We start from the raw sequence: 19,900 nt of genomic DNA on the forward strand, positions 1-19,900 counted from the left end.
TTACAATATATATATACTGTGTGTATATATATACATATATATACACACATACATATATATGCATATATACATATACATATATACACATACATATACACATACATATATACATACATATATATACACATACATATATTATATATATATATATATATATATATATATATATATATATATATATATATATATATATATATATATATAAATATATATAAATATAATACAATAAAAAATACAACAGATCCAAGCATAGTTACTTACTCACCACATACCTCAATTTTGTGTGGTATAAATTATAGTAATAAATCTGGTCTCTAATATAAATCAAGACAAATGATTAGACAATTATAAAACAAATACTGTAGTATAATCACACTAATCACTGTCATTGGGAGGCCATTTATTTCACACATATGTAGGACACATCATGCTTTAATACAAAAATATTACAAATACTGTACATTGTTCTCTTAACATGTACAAAATGTAAATATTTACAGCTCCAGCTCAGAAGAAAGAACAGAAGAGACTTAATTTCCTCACATTGGAAATAGTTTGATTGATGAGGTTTAATGAGCCCTAACACATTCTGAAATGTTAATGTTTAAACTTAATGATCCTCTACTTAACAGATAGAAACAAATTAGACAAAAGATTTGTGCAGTTTATGGAAAATCCAACATTTTAAACAGTATAATGTTATTTTACAGTAGATTTAATTAACATGCGTCCTGTTGGAACGATACACATTACTGTCAATGGTAAATGTTTGAAATGCAGCATCTTAGTTACATTTACCATCACTGAGTCTGAAGCTGAATCATTTCTTAACAGCCAATATTCAAATCCAAACATAAAGCAGACATAAGCACACATTCAGGTTAATTACTTGGTAACACTGCTGGATGTTTTTTTTGGGGTTTTTGTGCCTCATCTTTCAGGCTTCACAAAACCAAACGATGAATATGAGCTGCTTCCAGTTTTTGTCCATTGGGTAGTGTGCTGCTCTCAGACATGCATACATGGCTCGAAGACAGTCCTGGTCCTCACATCAACACGCTCACCGACATTCATTACCTTAGAAGATCCAACAGCAGCAAGTGTTTTAATTACAAAGTCTTTCCTTTAAAAGGGTGTTGGTCTTTTTCACTTAATTTGCAGGAGCTTCATCTTGCTTCCTAAACAGGAAAAAACTCATTAGCTGTTGCAAACGAACCTTTGAAACTGACTTTCTGCTGATAAAGAAACACTTACCCAGTCCTTTCAAAAACTTGTTCACACCGCTTGGCTCCGGCTCAGGGTTTGAATCTAAATACTCGGCCACTCGGACCTCAAAGAGACCTGGGAGGAAGTTGGAAATGAGCCACTGAATTGATGAGTCGCGTTAGCTGTTTGACTTCAGATGAACTGAGTTTACATTCTCTTCACAGGGAACTAAATGTGTTCTTTTGATGGCGCACATTTATAACATGCTGTGACTGCCCTAACTATGGTTCAGTTACACACTAGTAGAGTGTGTGCAACTGTTTGCAGACCTCAGTCTTGTCTCGTCTAATGTACAGGTTGCAAATCAAAATGCACAAAAAATCCTTTATTTTTTAAAATTAGCAAAGATTGTGGATTTTCCCCTTTTTGTTGTAATTTTACGGTTTTTGATTGGTGATGATTTATCTTGACATTGGTTCTATTATGATGAAAAGTACATTTCCTTTTTTTAAACTGGAACTGGATCAGACAAAACAACCAAAGACCATCACCTCTTCCTGCTCCCCTGCGCAGCTCCCTGTCCTGGATGAAGCCAGCAAACATCTGAGTGTCCATGAAGAGCTGCAGGAACTGGCGGACTCCACGTGATGAGTGACACTTGCGGAAGCTGTCTCGCTGCAGCTCCTTGCCACCGTTGGAGGATTCCACCATGTGGAGGGGATAGTGGCCGACCAGCTCCACAAAGAACCGCACGAAACCCTCCGACACCAGAGAGCTGAGGTCAGCCTGCTGACCTGGATGGGCCGAGTTAATTTTTTTTTTTAAAAAAAAGCTTAATTTGGTGAAGATGCAGAGGCAGTATAACTCGACACACATCCTGTAATCTGCCACATGTGATGTCTCTAATACCAACCGTCGTATATGTTTCCATTCTCCTGCCTCAGAATATCTTCCCTCTCCACCAGGACCTGCTGCAGCGCAGCCTGCAGCTTACTGGGGAGGATGCAGTCTTCATCACCCATCTGTCACACGTCACAGAAAAGGTCAACAGCAGCCACATGAAGACAAACATCCAAAGGGTCAAAACACTAGCAGCAGTCTGTCTGTTGGTGTTTGGATGGGCTGGACCAGAGATCTAACAGAAGTCAGAAGGTTCTCCAGCCATGGCTTAAAGCCAAACAGTGACACACTTCTTAATTCTGACTGGGAATGATGAGGATGAATTTATAGCTCTTTATAATAGACAACTGAACCTGAAGCACAGTCTAAAGTGCTGCTAATTAAATTAGCTTGTAGTTTAACAGACAGAGCTGTAAGATTATACTCACTAAATGAAACCAAATGAATACAAACGTTCATATAACTTAAAAGTACATTGTTAATGAGCTGCACGGAAGGCATGATCAGACGGATTAGTGGTGACTGATTAGCTGCTGAGTCATGACACGGTTCTGCTTCCACATGTATGAAGCTCTTAGGTGTAGCATAACATCCGTGTCACCCTTCAAACATTCTACATTCAAACTACAGACAAGTGCAGGCACAGTCATCCGTCCCACAGGAGCCACACCCGTCGCTCCCTCCACACACACACACACACACCGTGTGTACACACCTGAACAACAAACTTGTCTGCACACAGATCCACTATGAGCACCTGGGAAAACAGTGAGAAAGAATGACGGTTACTGACTGTGAGGTTTCGCAACACAAGCCTAAAGAGGCGGCGCGTCTCTGCAGGGCGTGTCTTCCCCGCTGGAAGCCGAGGAATCAATCACAACAGTATCAACATCACCACATGTCAACATGGACAAGACAGAAACCAGTGGATGAAATCTTCTGTTATTTTGTTGCAACTATAAATCATTCTGGGATGGGACTTATACCACATACCAATGTCACTCATAATATGAGCAGAATGATTCTTTTTTTTAAATTGGTTCTCTTATTGGTTCTCAATTAATATCCAGACAAAGACCAAAAGCGCTGCGCTAACAGATCATCAGACCTCCTCGATGGGCAGCTCCAGCAGCTGGGGCAGGCAGGGTGCGAGCAGCCCAATGAGGAATGGGGTCGGGGAGCAGCTGATGTCCAGCATGCTGGCCGGTAGGACGGGAATGAAGGTGTGTTGCCAGGTGAACGGGTACAGCAGCGCCAGCACCGCATGGCAGCATCGAGACAACACGCTGCAGCGAAGAGAAGACAAGAACTCAGTTCTCACACGTATCGAATGACACAGACATCGATAGCGCGTCACAGATTCTCCCAGGACGCCCCCGGTCTATGTTAAAACTCTTAGTGCTTTATTAAGCAGCAACATTTCTGCTGACGCTCCTGCCTTTATGGTCAGCTGCCCGCATGCTGTTCGTACCTAGACCTCCTTCTGTTCGGAGGATTTCTGCAGCAACATTTCTCTCATATTTGAGGAGCACTCTGCCGAGCTCAGCGTTTTTTCTCCAAAGAACACTCATCTTGTAGCCACTCCCCGTTATCTTCTGCATTTAAAAAGTGACGAGCCATTCATCATTTTTCTGAAGACTTGTGTCTTTCACTTTCAAACTGCCTCTCAGCAAAAACCAGCTCTCAATCCTGCTCTGATTAATAACTTTGAATCACTTTTGAATTTCCATAACACCCCCCCCCCCTCCAAATTTCATATCCCATCACCTGCTAGCTGATTGTATTCTAGTATGAGACCACTTACCAAATACTGCTGACTCCATCATCTCTCGATTCTCCATTAACATGTCTGAGCACAATTTGTGACATGATCATCATCTTGAACCCCACCCTCTGCTTTAGCCCCCCATTTTGATGCTGCTAGTTTATCACATGGACATATATTTAGGAAGTATGTGCTGTCATTACTTTTATTTTTGCTTTGCTCCAGAGTTATGATGTGATTGATTTTTTTTTAATGTCAGTTTATAAATCAAACTGAATTTTTAAAAACAGGTTCTGGTAAATTATTACCAAATGTCTTTAAGGTCAGGAGCCCGGGCTGTGTCAGGGTTGTTACCGTGGCCTTGAAGACTCCACTGAGACACTGAACGTGATACAAGCCTGAACAAATAAACCCGTCCTGATAAGTCACTGGATTCTACTAAAGCTTAGTGCTGAGGCCAAAGTACACACACGCCCTGTGTACCTGCAGCAGTACCTGAGTTTGTCAGCAATGAGGATGACCCTCCTCTCCAGCAGGATGGAGGCGAACACCTGCAGCAGCTTCTCGACACTGAGACACTGCAACAGACTGTCAAAGTCCACATGCTCCAGCCTGGAATCCACCGGCCGACACAGAGTCAGTTCCTGGCAGAACAGGAGGAAGAGGAGGAGGAGCAGACAGAGTCAGGAGGAGTCAGGCTATGACCTTCTGTTCGCGTCGGCTATGCGCTCCACACCTGCAGCCAGTGTGTTCAGGTGAAACAGCTCATTTAGAAACAGTCATACATATGTTGTTGTTAAAGACAACGCCTCCACAGCCGCCCAGCAGCACACAGTAAAGGTAATAGCAGTAAATAATAGCAGTATTTACTTTGTTACAGCGAGGGTGACTGCTATCTGCTAACAGTGTTGACTTAATCATTGTTAGATGATGTATAGCTGTTCCAACATGAAGCCTTCAAAGTTGAAATAGCTGCCCCATTGTTTACAGTGTCAACCACTCATTCTTGGTCTGCAGAGAGGAGTGGCTAGCAGGAGCGCAGCTACTAATTAGCATTTCCTCCTTTGGTTTCAGGGTTACCTCATTCCCAGAACCTGGGAGAAAGCTCCTGACTGTGACCGTGCGTCCTGGGGCTGGAAACGGTGCCTCCATCACGCTACGCATAAAAGGGTAAACCAGCGCTGGAGAAACCTCCCGACGCCTCTCGATCTCCTCCAAAATCTGCACACACAGAGACACATGAGTCACCGTGCATCCTGGGGGATCTGGTGTTGACTACACTTACTGTTGGTACATTTCATTTAGCAAACTGAGAGACAGGGCGGGACTCATCCACGTGCATGCAATTTCATTTTTGCAAAGCGAATCCAGGGATTGCTCAAAAATAATCTCCTGCCGTAGCCGCATTCCACCCGGATACACACAAAGAGTTTGACAGGAGCGACTGTAACACGAGGATTACCAATTAACTTGAGCGGTTCCTTTCATCCCCCTTCAAAGGCGTCAATCGGCAAACACAAGGGAGTGGATCAGGAGTTGTACGGTTGCCTTACCTTTGTGAACAGGTTGAAACAGCCCAGTTTACTGACAATGCAGTGCACCTCAGGGAGCCGCTTCCCTTTTCCACCAGGCTTAAAAGACAAACATAGTTTTGCAGGTCATACAGCAGGTAAGATCAGAAAACCTCTGTGAAGCACACCAGACATACGCATTTCACTAAATCATACAGAAACATAAGATAAAAGGTCTGTTTCCCTCGTAATGACTCTAATGGTGTTATCAGTGATAACTGGATGAAAAGTCTGAAGTCTGAACTCCAATCAGGCTTCAGATGGAAGTTACTAAACAAAACCTTCCCTGTCAGCTTACATCACAATACGGATGGAATAAATAGACTGGAACTAAAGAGTGCTTAACTGGATGGCCGCAGTAGGTTTACAATACCAAAAATTACACAAATTAGACAGAATGTGTGGATCTATCACATGAACAGTGTGTTTTAAAAAGGGTCCTAAAAAGACCAAATGTACCTTCCCCCTGTGAGGCAAAAGAAGGGGAAGTTATTGAATTCCTCTTGCTCTCTGTCATTGCTTCACAAGTGGTTTATGGTGCTCTGATTCACATCCCTAAACAGATTTTTCAGCGAGCGCACGGCCGGCTTCCATGTCATAACTCACACACACACACACATATGCACCGCAGCGAGTGACTCAAATGCATTTGTGCGCTCTCACCAGGATCTTACGGCAGTAACCAAACCAGCGGCTGCCGTCTTCTCCAGTCAGGACGAAAGAGAATGTCTCACTGTGAGGAAAAGATCAATACACAACAGATGAAGTTTAAACTGAAAACCAGCTACTATAAAAACAGAAAACGGGAATTTACACCACTAAAACTATATAAGACTATAAACGTTGATTGACGTCAGGACTATTTCGCCTATAAATAAAAGCAGCCCATATAGAAAATAGATCCACAGACGGATAAGTCTTCTGTTTTAAAGGCAGGGAGACAGTGGGTTTCATAAATCAACAAAAATATGCTCTGGTGAAGGATAAAAAAACGAATGCCTAGTGCCCCTTAGCGTTTACAGATTTAATTAGATAAGTTAAAACTTTAATTATCCCAGAGGGAAAACTTCATTGTTGCTTTTGCAATTTTATGGATTATGTTAATGATATAAATCAAAACACAGTAACGGGGGTATTAAAGTCAACACTACACATAATTTAGCTGCAAGCACTCAAATACATGTTAAAAAGGTTATGAACACATGAAAGGTGTATAAAGTAGAATGAAAGCAAAAAATATACAAGAATGAAATGAATGCATCTGAAAAAGAGGAAAATATACTCTAGCCTTTGAGATATGTCTGTGCACATCTGACATGCTGCATGAAACTTTGGAAGTGCCGCGTGTGCTGACCTTGGTGTGTATCCAGATGGCTTCCAGTCCATCGAGTCGGGGAAGCAAAACTTTGGAATCACTTTTAGCTGATCCTCTGCCTCTCTGGAGAGCCGGGACGACGGATCAAACTGAGGCAGAGGGAGTCGTGTTAGAGCAGCAGCTCCCTCACCCACATGCATGAGATGATCCCAAAAAATAACCAATCGCTTGACCGGAAAATCTGACTCAATAAGAGCTGCCTGGCAAACCGTAAACTGTCTTGTATTCTTCAAGCACTTTTACCACCAAATAACAACTAGTGTCCAAAAATACCAACCCATAACAACCCATAAACCCGTTCTCTCTAACCCTAACCTTTATTTTTGCCAAACACGGCCACATTTTAGACGTTAAATAGTCGTAACAGCACTGACAGAACACTATGATCAAACTACAGTGATGTCCTTCGTAAAGGTAAAGGAGGAGAGTTTAAAGTTAAAGGCCCCTTCCTACCATCTTAGGAAACTGCTGTGTGATTTCAGGGGAGTAGGAGTTCCCATTTGAGTCTTTTCTCAATGAAACCACAACAAAGATCTGGAAGAGCTGCTGCTGCTGCAGCTGGATCAGGTCTTTCTCCAGGGTGCGGTAGGTTGGGCGACGTTTCAGCGTTGACTGTTTGTAAACCGGCCTCCTGGAGCCTGCAGGGAATCACAAAAGGATCAGGCCCTAGGATGCATGCCATCCAGCACACCGAAGCAATACGAGGGGTTTTAAATGTCCGTATGCAGTGAACTTAGAGCTGTCCAAAACAACCATAATGACTACTGGCAGTCAGTATACTTATTAGATTCCTCAAGGTTCAGCAACAAGTTCAACAACATTTTCCACAGGTCTCACAGAGACAATTCTGCCTTTGATATTCCTGAGGCTCAACAGAAACGGTAGGCTTAAATAAATAATAGAGGGATATCCATAAGCCAGAGAATAAAATACTGTATGTAACTACATGAATATATATAGTGTATATCATAAATTATTCCCACCTAGTATATATTTGAATAAGCTCACTTGAAAAAGTCTTACACTGTCACGCTGTCACCAACCGGGATTAATAAAGTATCTATCTATCTATCAACTCCACCCACAACCTGTCAATCAAGCACCCAACCAATCACAGCACATCTGCCAGAAGGAATCACGTGAACAATATGGCGTAAGACATCTGCTATGTTAGGAGAAGAAATAACTATACATGGACTTCCCAGTTAACATAATTTTAGAGTGTCACAACTGTTCCAACAATTTTCATGTTTGTGAGCAGAGAGTCCAAACGGCAGGAACGACACCGAAAACGACAACAAATTCTGAGTGAAACTCCGACTGAGAGGAAAGGATTGCGTCACAAAAAGAAAAGCACTACTTAGCCAGAGAAAATGGATGCCAAGCACAAAAGGAAAATCATGAAGAAAAAGAAAGGTGGGGTTGATGTTATTGTTTATTCGCGGAATTTCCACGGGTTCCCGCTAGTTATATTATTATTAAAATACTAAATATATTATTAAATTATCATAATTCTAAATATGCTTGTATTTACCTCAAAACACCACCATTCTCAACAGTTTAGTATGAGAGCTTGTTTCTATCATGTCGTCTTTCAACTAAAAACAGGAAACTGTAGGGAAAAGTCAACAAGTCAAAATCTAGGATTTCTTTGTTTTGACCAACCAAACGCCTGAAATCTGACTTTATAATGTTGTTAAAAAAAAAAAAAGATAAACTGATTAAGATCGTCACATTTAGCAAATCAAATCCACTATTTTTAGTAAGTGAATGAAGCAAATAATCACAATTTTGCACAACTGATGAAGTCTACACTCGTCTTCATGTCTCTAATATGGATTATCAATAGCATCAGGATCCAGTTATGGTTGTACGCTGCTTATTTGAATGATAATATGTCACATGACAGATAACAGGAGCTGAAGACTGATAGGAACCTACTTAAAGCTAATGAAAACTTCAGAGATAAAATCATCTAATGCTACAGGCTCCAGTCAATATGGGCGCTTTCATATTTGTTCACATTACAGACGTGTATTAACTCTGTAACCTCACCTTTGTTGTTGTCTTCAGGGTCGCTCTCCGTCCCACTGGTCTCCTCTGTTGATACCAACGAGAGAAAGGAGACGTCAGGGTGACGCGGGGGGAAAGGAAAAGACTTGAAGAACCATAATCAAAAGCAGACAGACAGCCTTTGTTTCATAATCGGAGGCTTTGTCTGTTTCAGCTTCTTGTGTGTCCCGTCGTGAGCTGGGTATTTCCACCAGCTTCCTTTGACTGAAGTGTTGATATGGGTGACGCTCGGGTCTTACCTCGCACTAAAACTCCCTGGTTCTTCACCCTCTTCCTGCCTCGCTTGTCGTCAAAGATGGTCTCAATCTTGTTGACGTACTGCGTGACAACACACACAGGGTTTTTGTCAGTCCCCTGATTTCTCAGCCATTATTGAATCACAATTTCAGGGATGTTTCAGCCACTGAGTGTATAATCATTCTGTGTATAATCATATCATAGATTCTCTGCCCGTCTTTGCCGTGAACGTTCTCGCATACTTCAGTTAATGTGCTGAAAAAGCGAAGTTGAATATCTGAGGGTGGATGGAGGGCATACATTCAAACATTCAAACACCACGGCTTGGCTCGACAGGGAAAACACACGCAGGAAGCTGACACTAATCTTCAGGAGGACAAACAACAACGCACTTCCAAACAAGGAGACAAACTCGTATGACGACATTAAAGAGTGAAACTACAACGCAGCTAGTAGGGGGTTGAACAGAAAATAATACCATGAGGAGTGACATATATATCTGTGTGTTCTAAAAGGTTTCTGTCCACATATCTGTCTACAATAGGATCAGCCAGTTCACTAAACATCTTTAACTTTTACTACTCAGCGTTTGACTTTAAACTATTTGTTACAATCAGAACAGTTACACCTTGTTGAAATACTAGCCGATAAAAAACCTGACTGGCATTTGTCAAACCTGCTGACGCCGTGTGGGTTCTGAACCGATTACAATCCTCTGCTGGTCATCAAACCAGTTGATCGATCTCGTGTTACTGTACCTTATTACTAAAGTCACTCTCCACTGCGCCCACTCCTTCCACTGCCATCAGTCCCAACAAAAGTTGTCGGACTTCTCACAGAGCTTGCATGTTGCCCTACCACTATCTGTGTCTTTCAGTGTCCTCTTCTTCCTGCTCAGCAAGTCACCACCCACTTCTTTTCTTTCCAGCGTGAATCATGAGTCAACTGAGTACGTACTATGTGGTTGTACTACAAGTCAACAGAAAGCTAAGCTCAGCCGGGCAGCCTGACAACAAGTGAAAGGATTCATTCCTTTTTTTACCTGAGGTTTCCTCTGTATTTTTCTCGTGGCTGCGCGCCGGGGTGCAGAGGGTTTTGGAGAATCGGCACACTGTGAAGGTTTGGACACTGCAATCGTTTGGACCTTCTTTCTATCCACTTTGCCAGAGTTGACTTGTGATGTTTGGGATTCACGAGACCCCTGAAAGTCATGAAGCACAGGTTTATTACAACAACATAGCGTAACTGTTCCTTCTGAAGATCAGGTTGAGCAGGGAGCAACTCATCACAAACACATTTGTCCTGGGAAAAGAAGACATTAGTTGAGTATGGGCTTCACCTTTGAGGTCTGGGACCTGAGCACAGGGAGGCACATGGGAGTCAGCTTCACATCCTCATAGGGGTTCTCTCTGGTGACCTCACCTGAAGCAAGAATGAAGCAAAACACAAGAGTACCTTAAAAAAAAAACTTTTACAAAAGATGCTGAATAGAAAAACAAATGTGTCCACTAATCAACAGGCTGGAACCTTTTCATGTGATTCCTGTCTGATAGAATGTTTTCCTGTAAACAGTTGTCTTTAGAACTGTTAACTTCTATATATGTCAAAATGAATAGATACAGATGTCTGCAGATATGGTGTTTACATTATTGATTGATCTGACAGTTGCCTCCTTAATTAACTCTCTTTATATTCATTACTACTATGGGAATTGTTTTAAAAACTGTCTCATTACAAATAAAAAGCATAACATTCAATGTTATGATAGAAAATACCTACAGGTAAAGGTGTAAAAATTCCCACAAGTCTTTTAAGAGTCACCTGAAGGTAAGTTCTCTCCCAAACCCGACAAAAAATGCAAACAGGCTCGATCGATGGACAGACTGCACAGGTAACTGTATCCCATTACAAAATCTGCAACATGCTTTGAATTATTTTAACAATCATCAACACTACTTATATAACACAAACCTGATGACTTCTACAGCCTGGACAATCCTGATTCTCAGCTACAGAAGTCAGCCTTTTATTTCTTTGTCATTTACACCACAGGCTGTTACATCTGTTAAAACCCCAAAGTTGAAAACGGGCCCTTTTTTAGGCACATAAAACGATTTTCCCTCATTATTTCACTGATGGCTGTATAGCCTTATACTCTTGGAGCAGTATAATAAGTTCTAAGTGGGGCTTTAAAATTCAACCAACAGGAACCCAACAGCCTTTATAATTTCCTGTCTTTGTGTCCATTTGAAAAAAAAACTGTGAAGTTAGGAGGTTTAAAATAACCAGACACTTTTACATCTTCTTCTTGGGTCTTTCACTTACAGACAATGTCCTCGTAAATATTGTCATCAGAATAGGCGTGGTAAAGGCCGGAGCGCCTGGCCTCGTCTCCCAGAGTGCCCTGCTTCGCCGTCAGACGTGCTGCATCCTCATACTCAAAGGACTTCCTGTGTGGGGAGAGGGAGGAAGACGAGACGGTGAACTGAAGGGTTTCTTTCTGCCGTCCTATAGCTGGCCACCACACCGCTGTTCACGCTGTCTTATGTTAACGAAACACAAAAGCACACTGACATGACAGGAATTGAGCAAGTAGTTGGCAACATGACATCAGCTGCCAAGCAGCAATTAGTTCACAAATGTCCTCATCTGTCATCTTCAAAATGAAAGCATGTGATTGGTCAGATGCTTAGTGATGACACAGATGCGTTTTAAGCATGCTGTAACGTTTAATCCTGTATTTCATCACACATCAGACTGAATGACAGCGAATCGCTGCTGAACTATGCTAACGGTGCAGAAGTTATGAAGAGCATTCCAACAGAATGACAGCATCTACCCCAGCATTTAAACGGTTAACACAATAGCACCTCTGTTAGGAGCGGTAACAGGATAATGGTGTTCATCATCAGGTCCAGTGTTGCCAGACGGTTCTGGTGCTGGGTGGGTAGAAGGTTTGTACGACCTAGACAACAAAGTTTCAGTATTTCTCTCTATTAGCAGATGTATCTCTCAGAGGACTTTTTAGATTAATTTGAAAAAACAACAACAAACTGCTCTAATCTTTTTCCTGTAAACGCTTTCTGACACCCACACCAAATCTTTTGATGACACAAACTGCTTGCAAATGCAACTGAGTGAGGTGATAGCATCTGTCTGGTCAGATGAAAGGGAGAAGACGTACAGGAGTAGAAGAAAAGGAGCTGAAACGTTGTTTTCCCTGATCTGAATTTATAAGACTTTTAAAGGGAAAGATTCAGATGGAACTTGCTGAAAACAGAGTGTATCATCTGAATGAGAATCAGGTTACGTGTTGCTCTGATTCGTTTTCATCATCTGTCCCTTCGACTGCAACTCGTCATTTGTCTCCGCTGTCCCGAGTGCGTCAAAATGAAATGAAATGACTCTATCCGGTAAATAAACACGAGGAAGGTGTGTTTATACAAACATTATCGTGAGTCAAAAATGACATCATCTGACTTTGCATTCATTTAGGCTCCTTTAGCCTATAGCTTCAATGACCCTCCAGCTCAGTTAGTGTTGTGAGCAGCACTGTGACAAATGTTGATCCCATCTTGGTGACAGAGCGCAGTGCTTCTTCTTCCTCTCATCATCTCCACCACATTCTCTCTCTTTTTTCCTCCTGTTCCGTTCCTTCGTTCCCTGGTGTCAGACAGACGTTAGCCAACAGGTTCTGAGCTGAGTGTTGCACATGTTGACTAGTTCTGCAACCTCATCAAGGAATGAAAATAAGCAAACACGAGGGGTTAGGGGGGCCGACATGTGATGACTCTGGAGCTCAGAGGAACTAGGTCACATTCTGACAAAAGAGAACAATGCAGCGCAATATCTGGTGACATCACACCTGGACCCCGGCCAGGCCTCAGACTCTCCCCAAAAGTGGCCTAAAAACAGTCTGCACACATGACATGCATTTGTTTGAGTCCACAGCAAAGAGCCGTTTCACACAAGGAACTGTTTTCTTTCAAAACACGATCTAAAATCAAACAATGCACTGTGACCCCCACCTTGAAATTCTTTTTTAAGACACAGTTGTGCTCACCTGTTTTTTTTATGCCTGGAGAGCCCGTTGGTCTTTGCTCCGGGACACGGAGGAGGAGGGAAACTGGGCGGTTTGGCGAACCTCATGCTCCTGTCGTTTTTGTGAGGGGATCTATTAACCCATTGGGCTCTGTGCGCCGCATTACTGCTGATGCTTCCCTGATACTGGAATGTCCGCAGAGGTTTGGGAGGACCCTGAACATCACCTGACAAATCCTTGCCCTTCTGCCAGAGCAATCGGTCCCCCTCAAGCTTACGCCAGAAGCCACGCGAGGTGTAGAAGTTTCCGGCAGGAATGTTATCTTGGTCATCGATGAACAGAGGTAGAGGTTTGGAAGTTAGTTGAACATCCAAGAATCGATCAGTTTTTTGGTCGTCGTTGGCATTGATGATTTGTTCACCTGTAGAGTTAGCAGTACAATCCTCCGCTTTAGGAGGAACACATGTATGATTTGTGAGTGGTTTATTTCCTGTAGTTGAGGTTGAAATCTTCTGCAGAGGTTCTGACTTCCTTCCAGTCGCGTCACGTCCGGCTTGTGAAGGGCATTCCCGAAAGTCCAGGATCTTAGCTTTAGAGAGGCTGACTTTAGTTTGAGGTCCGCCTCTTGAACATCCATTTTGCAGGAGATTTGCATTTCGGGAAACGGTCGGAGGGTGTGCTTTCACATCGGCATCCTGGCTGCTGCCCTGCTGGCTGCGACCCTCCCACTGGGAGATCTTCTCCCTGATGTTAATGTTCTGCTTGTGAGAAAGGGGCCTCCCCGCCTGCCACGCCACGCCGGCCCTTTTCTGCATGTGGTCGACCTCGCCACCCTCTCGCTGGCCCTGCTCCATCCTCAGAGCCAGCATCCTGAGAGGGGGGCAAACGCCAGCTCACCTACAGATCTCCATTTGTGTGACCACAACGATGGATAGGCAAAACCAGCCTGTTGCCAGTTGATCAAGAAGAGGTGTGTTATGGGAAATCTATTTCTTCTATGGATTGATGTGTCTTCTTGTCCTAGCGGAGCCTCGTTTTCCTCTTCCCTCTTCCCTATGAAATGAAGACACAAAAATCAGTCATCGGACGAGTCCAGACAGCACACCGTAGGGTCAACTAGACGCCAATATTTGGGATCAAGGTTACTGTATGAAAAAGAACAAATCTGAAGGCTGTGATTTGACATTCATAGAAAATCACTTCCCAAACATCTTTCTGATGCTGATGCTTTGCTCGGTCTTGAGTTACCCAAAAGCTCCTGGAGCCCTGGGGGGAATTGTGAAGTCTCTGCAGCTGATGCCCTTTAATGCTGACGTAGTTGCTAACATTACAACTAATTAAACTTTATTGAAAAGTTTCATGTTAGATCACTGGGAAGAATGTGCATCTACAGCGATTTCAAAGCACTTGTCTCACAAGCATTTGTGAAGACAATTAGGGGAATGACGGAAAACATTTTAACCACACCTATCTACGCAGTGGAATGAAAGCTCCCGACAGAAAAGGGATAAACACGTCTGCAGAAAGCAATGGAGACTCTAATTAACCCGTAACGTGGATAAGATCGAGTATAGAGCTGTAATCTAAGTTACTGCTTTTCTCAGCAAATACTATCTAATACACAGACTTGATGCAGCTGCATCCAGCTTGACTCCGGCTCTCTGACTCGCCATCAATGGGGTGTCTGTGCGCTCACGTCCAGCAGCTCCCGGCCCGCTGGAACCAAAGCGCTGGGACACGTTGCACATTAGGACAGCGGCTGAGGGGATGTGGCATAAGGGGAGACACGGTAAAATTCCACTGCACAGCTCATGATCATCATAATTTCATGAGATGCATTCCTGCAGAGACAAACTGGGGGGGGGGGGGTTTAACAAGAGACAGTTAAATTTACCCCCCAAGAGACGTCTTGCAAGTGACGTCTTTGTTTGGTTTGACCTAAATCGAATGTGTGTGAGTTCTGGAATGCAGTGCAATCATTGCCAGACCAGGCAATGATAATGCGACTCATAAACCGACCCGCTTGCATTATTTGTCTGTGTGCGGCGTGTTCCACAGGAAGGCATGAGTTGTGTTTCCTGAGCTGCAGGAAGGAGGATCAGCCAAGCTGTCCATAATTACTGAGCAGAAATATCTGCACCTCGTTGCAACAACTGACTTTTATCCGTCTGGATCGTCTATATTTAAACCGTGACTGGACCCAAACTTTGTGTTTGAAACTCAATACTGGAAATATCAGAACTACAAACTGGTTCCAGTAACTTTTCCCCACAAAACTGTCAGATTTCCCTTTCCCATGATATAAAATTTAACATAAAAGTCAAGGCTGTGAGGTGCAGCACTATCAAGTGACAATGATGTGAGTCAGGACGAGCTGATGTTGTACGAGGCCGTCAGGCATCCCCACATTTTATAGTGAAACTCTGACTCACTCACATAAGAGCCAGACAGGAGGAGAAGCACCCCGTCATCACAGCAGTTACAACAAACCTAATAGCACCTTCAAAAGCACCACAAAACACCCTCCCACAAAAGCACGGCATGACACAACATGTTGTAGGTGAGGTTTGACACGACTGTAGTTCACTATCAACGGGGACGGTTAAAAGTACAATAAGGAAAAATGTGGGTTTGCCTTATGCCGGCCTAAAAGAGCATGCCACGATGAAGGAGCTGAGAATGACTGATCCGCCACAAACCGCCAGAGCTGCTGATCAGACGTTTAACAAGCTCTGTTTTTTGTGGACACATCTCTTCCTCAATAGTTGCAACTATTGAAACCGTTAACTGTCAGGTTATAAACTCAAAACAATGACTTTACTATCATCTGAACTTCACTAGACAGATAAATGAAAATGAAGAACTTGTGTTCCTGGATTGTCGTCGAGCCGTGTCTCTGAGGGAACTGGAGGATTTACATCTCAGATGCGTTGAGCTGTAACCAGTCATTCATTCACTGAACTGTTGTTCCTGAAAATGACAAGCCTGCAGAAGATTTGCATACAGCAGTCTTCTTTCCTGCGTTAAGACCCTATTATTAACTAATTCTGCGACTTTCTATAAAAAATGTGTGGATAATCAATGACTTAAATGAAAATAGATGCAGACACAGTAAAGAAAACCTGACTTAAATAACTTTAGTGTCCGTATTGTCACAGTTATGCTCACATGATATAAGTATCACAAATTCTTATCACCTCAAATGGAAGCAGTCATCTTTACATGTGACCCAGATCTGAGATGGGATCAGTGCCGTGACCACACATTTACAACAAGTGTGCTGATGAACACAAGTTCTCATTGCTGTGCCAGTTTATTATAGAGAAGTAATAAAGCAGACACGCAGGAATCCGTTTGTTTGCTGTGGTAACGGTAGGAGTTCGACAGTCTGTTCGCTTTTCTTCGGCTGAGAACAAAAAGACAAAACAAGGTTTGACAGGAGTGTTTTCCTACTTTATTAAATTTGTAACCTCATGCCTCCCAGTCGCTGTGACTCTCTGTCCGCTGATACAAACCCATTCTGGGGGATAAAATCCACATCATCTGTGTTACAGATCACACAGACGTCCCATCAGAGACTCCGACACGTACAGTGGATTGTTCAGAACCAAATATGAGAGCAGCCCAAATCAGAATCGAAAAGATTAGAATCCTTATGATCTGTACTGGTCACAGAGTCTCAGAAAAACAGGACAACAACAACAACAACAACTAGAAGTCTGAGTTGGAGCACTTTGACTGGTGGTGTGAATGTAGAGTCTGCCGTGAGCGACATGTTGGACACCTCCCTTCAGAACAATAGAGACTGAAAGAATCTGATATAATGAAGGTTTACAACCCTGTGAGCTGGGGGGGTCAGGACTTCACTGACACCCCCCCCCCCCCCAAGTGACTGCAACATAATAGGACACCAGGAATATGCTTGATATAACATTTAAAATGCAAGATTGCACTAGTTAGCAGTGACATTAGTGTTGACTCTCCGTGGACAGAGGTCTGTGGGTCACTGCCTGAGGCCATCTGAACATCTGCCCTCCTGGGGGGGGAAAACAGCTCCTCATTGACTGTTAACTTCAGAAACAAAGACTCCACACTATTGTGTGATAACAAGAGAACCAAATACCCAACGATCACATTAATGAAGTGTTTCTCTCATGACTTACCCCGTGGAACGAGCAGGTTCAAGGTGTTTCCTCATGCTCCCTCCGGTAGGATGAAAAATGAAGCAGCAGTCCGTTCGTTCGCATGCTTCAGCCCGGAGAGGTTAGCTAGCGGGCTGAAGCCCTTCATGCTGTTTACACAAAAACTTTATTTGGAAAATAATTGGAAAAGTAACTTTTGAGAGAATGAACGTGTTCGTGTTGACTACACGAAGCCAAAGTACAGACAACAGGAGACAGGCAACAGAAAAGTAAAGCAGAACTCTCCTCGCCCTCCCTTCGAGGACAACATGCGTCAAGTTGTCCATGTTTACAAGACTTCCGTTTACGCCTTTCAAAATAAAACGCCCAGTTTGACGAGGCCCACGACACGTGTTCTTTTGTGTTCGTTTCTTATGGTTTTTTAAATCACATAACATTACATCACGTAATTTATAGAGAAATGATAATGATCCTGGTTTAGTGTCTCAGCATGCAAATAACATACTCGCAATGTATATTCAGATGACTATTTATTGCATCTTTTTCTCTACTCTTATGTTTGTTTCATCATATATAATGTCCTCGGATATACTGTAATTACGGTACTCAGTTATATACTGTGTTGTAGTCTATAATATACAGAGTAGCAACAACATGGAGATTTGTGTACAATTTGTATTTGTGTTATTAGAAATGACAAAACGCTCCCGAGAACAATGTTAGCTTCAAGGTAATATATTAGTTAGTTAGTTATAAACTTATTATTATATTATTAGTTAATTATTTGTAATTTTAGGTTTTTATTTTTACACATTTAATTTTTAGATTTAAAGTGCAGTATATTGTTGGTTCAAATTGCTTTTTGGACAGCTCTCAGAATTTAATTTTTTACAACTTTCAAAATTTGTGACATCAATTAAGAATTTTAAGTTCTGACTAATTGTTAGTTTTTGCATCTTCACACTTTAAAGTGCATGCTGAGAAATAGTTTCACTAGTAGAAGGCATTATTTTACTGTAAACTTAAATGTTAATAAATTACCAATGCTCCTTTACATAAAGTTGCCAATAAACAGTCTAAAATGTGTACGCTTTCCTTATTTCCTTAAAGGCGTTCCTTGTAGGGGGCAGCAGTGGCTCAGTGGTAGAGTGGACACCTTATGATCAGACATCGTCGGCTCGATTCCCACGCCCACCAGCCATCCTAGGAGTGTGAGCTGACAGCGGGAGGTGTCAACTCACCAGTCATTGCCGCGGTGCCCTTGAGCAAGGAGCCGTCCCCCCTACAAGCTGCTCATTTGGGACACACCCTGAAGTCGTTACCCGTCACTCTGGCCCCCCATGTACTGCTTGTTTGTAATAATTGCGTCCCTACAAGCCCCTAGTGTGTTGTGTTTGTTTCAGGGGTCTATACACAACATTATATTGTATGCATGGTCTGACACATGCTTACAATACAATTTCCCCGTTACAGATAAATAAAGTTGACATTCTTCTTCTTCTTTCTTGTCCCATTGTCACACTTACATCTCTGTCCCAGAGTCATGCTGCGTTTCTTCATCTAACATTTAATTTTGTGAACCTCTATCACTTTGCTCATTTTCATGCAGAGACATTATTCTGATATATTATATCATGAACTATTTCTGAACTTGTGATAGTACAGCTGCTGTTAACGGTATCCTCATTCCTGGTGCACTGCTATTCCTCCTTTTGGGCCGGTCCAGTTCGAACCTGCTGAAGGAGTGAAAGAAGTTGAGATGGAGCTTCTGTGGGCCTTATCCGCTTTACTCGCAACGACCCTTATTCCTAGTCAAGCAGTTAACTTTCCTGTTTTCCTTTAAGTGTTTCTGGGGAGCTTGATTCACTGAGACTGTGAGAAAGTTTGGCTGAATCCTCCCGATCCATGAAGGAAGACGTCATCATGTCAACTCCAGCAGCTGTCATCAGTGAATAAATACTGCTGTCTTCAGGCGCGCTGGGAATTATCAGTTCTGTTTTATGGGCTGCACCTGTGTGACACCACACATCAGGATAAAGGCCTGGGATTCCTGGGATCACGAGATTTTTTTGTTTTTTTGTTATGGGCTATTGAGAATCCACTTACAAGATATGTTGGAGAACAATTGCAACATGCTCGATATATTTATTTTAGTCATTTGAATAAAACAACAGGCCACAAAAATACCTCTGTCTTGATTTTTTTAAAACACTCGTGACTTCTAAATTGAGTTCAGATTTGATCTTCATTCATGGAAGTAGATTAAATATGAAGTCAATCTAGAGAAAAATAAATGTACACAATCCTAATTTTAATTGTCAGTAATGTGTATTTAGCAGAAATGGTACTGATCACGGAAGCTGTGGCAATGAATAACAGTAAATGCATTGTGCAACACTGTCATAAAGTCATTTGATGATGGACGCACACATTTATTCTTCATCCTGCCGATCCAGCTAAGTAAGTATGCAGATAAACAGATTTCTAAAAGAGACGACAGCATCTGAGTGTAGAGTGTAAAAGAATCGAGGAACCAACCATAAATATCATGTTAAAGTTTCAGAGTTGAATTTATGAGGAATGTCAAGG

General features: G+C 42.4%; 1 protein-coding gene across 2 annotated transcripts; it reads right to left on the minus strand.

Annotated features, from left to right (window-relative positions):
- Positions 1–416: 416 nt before the first annotated feature.
- dennd2c (DENN/MADD domain containing 2C) lies at positions 417–17,608 on the minus strand. Of its 2 annotated transcripts, none has more exons than XM_068334798.1 (19): positions 17,333–17,608; positions 13,191–14,215; positions 11,453–11,577; positions 10,467–10,549; positions 10,170–10,328; positions 9,130–9,208; positions 8,873–8,917; positions 7,271–7,455; positions 6,797–6,906; positions 6,106–6,175; positions 5,425–5,502; positions 4,952–5,092; positions 4,367–4,515; positions 3,215–3,392; positions 2,822–2,863; positions 2,120–2,228; positions 1,758–2,000; positions 1,255–1,341; positions 417–1,178 (listed from the first exon to the last, which is right to left on the minus strand). In XM_068334798.1, the coding sequence occupies exons 2-19, from the start codon at positions 14,036–14,038 to the stop codon at positions 1,147–1,149; spliced, it is 2,763 nt and encodes a 920-aa protein (XP_068190899.1). In that variant the 5' UTR covers positions 14,039–14,215; positions 17,333–17,608; the 3' UTR covers positions 417–1,146. The 2 variants fall into 2 exon arrangements, with proteins under 2 accessions (XP_068190899.1, XP_068190891.1); XM_068334790.1 differs by having other exon boundaries at positions 13,191–14,222.
- Between the last annotated feature and the right edge of the window lie 2,292 nt (positions 17,609–19,900).

The sequence above is a fragment of the Antennarius striatus genome, chromosome 2 (assembly GCF_040054535.1).
Source record: "Antennarius striatus isolate MH-2024 chromosome 2, ASM4005453v1, whole genome shotgun sequence".
In the NCBI taxonomy this organism is placed as follows: Eukaryota; Metazoa; Chordata; class Actinopteri; order Lophiiformes; family Antennariidae; genus Antennarius; species Antennarius striatus.

Coding starts and splice junctions, on each gene's coding strand:
- dennd2c (XM_068334798.1), bottom strand. CDS start 14,038: ATGCTGGCTCTGAGGATGGAGCAGGGCCAGCGAGAGGGTGGCGAGGTC. Junction 11,578..13,190: donor TCCAGGCATAAAAAAAACAG/GTGAGCACAACT, acceptor CTCCCCACACAG/GAAGTCCTTTGAGTATGAGG. Junction 10,550..11,452: donor TATTTACGAGGACATTGTCT/GTAAGTGAAAGA, acceptor TTCTTGCTTCAG/GTGAGGTCACCAGAGAGAAC.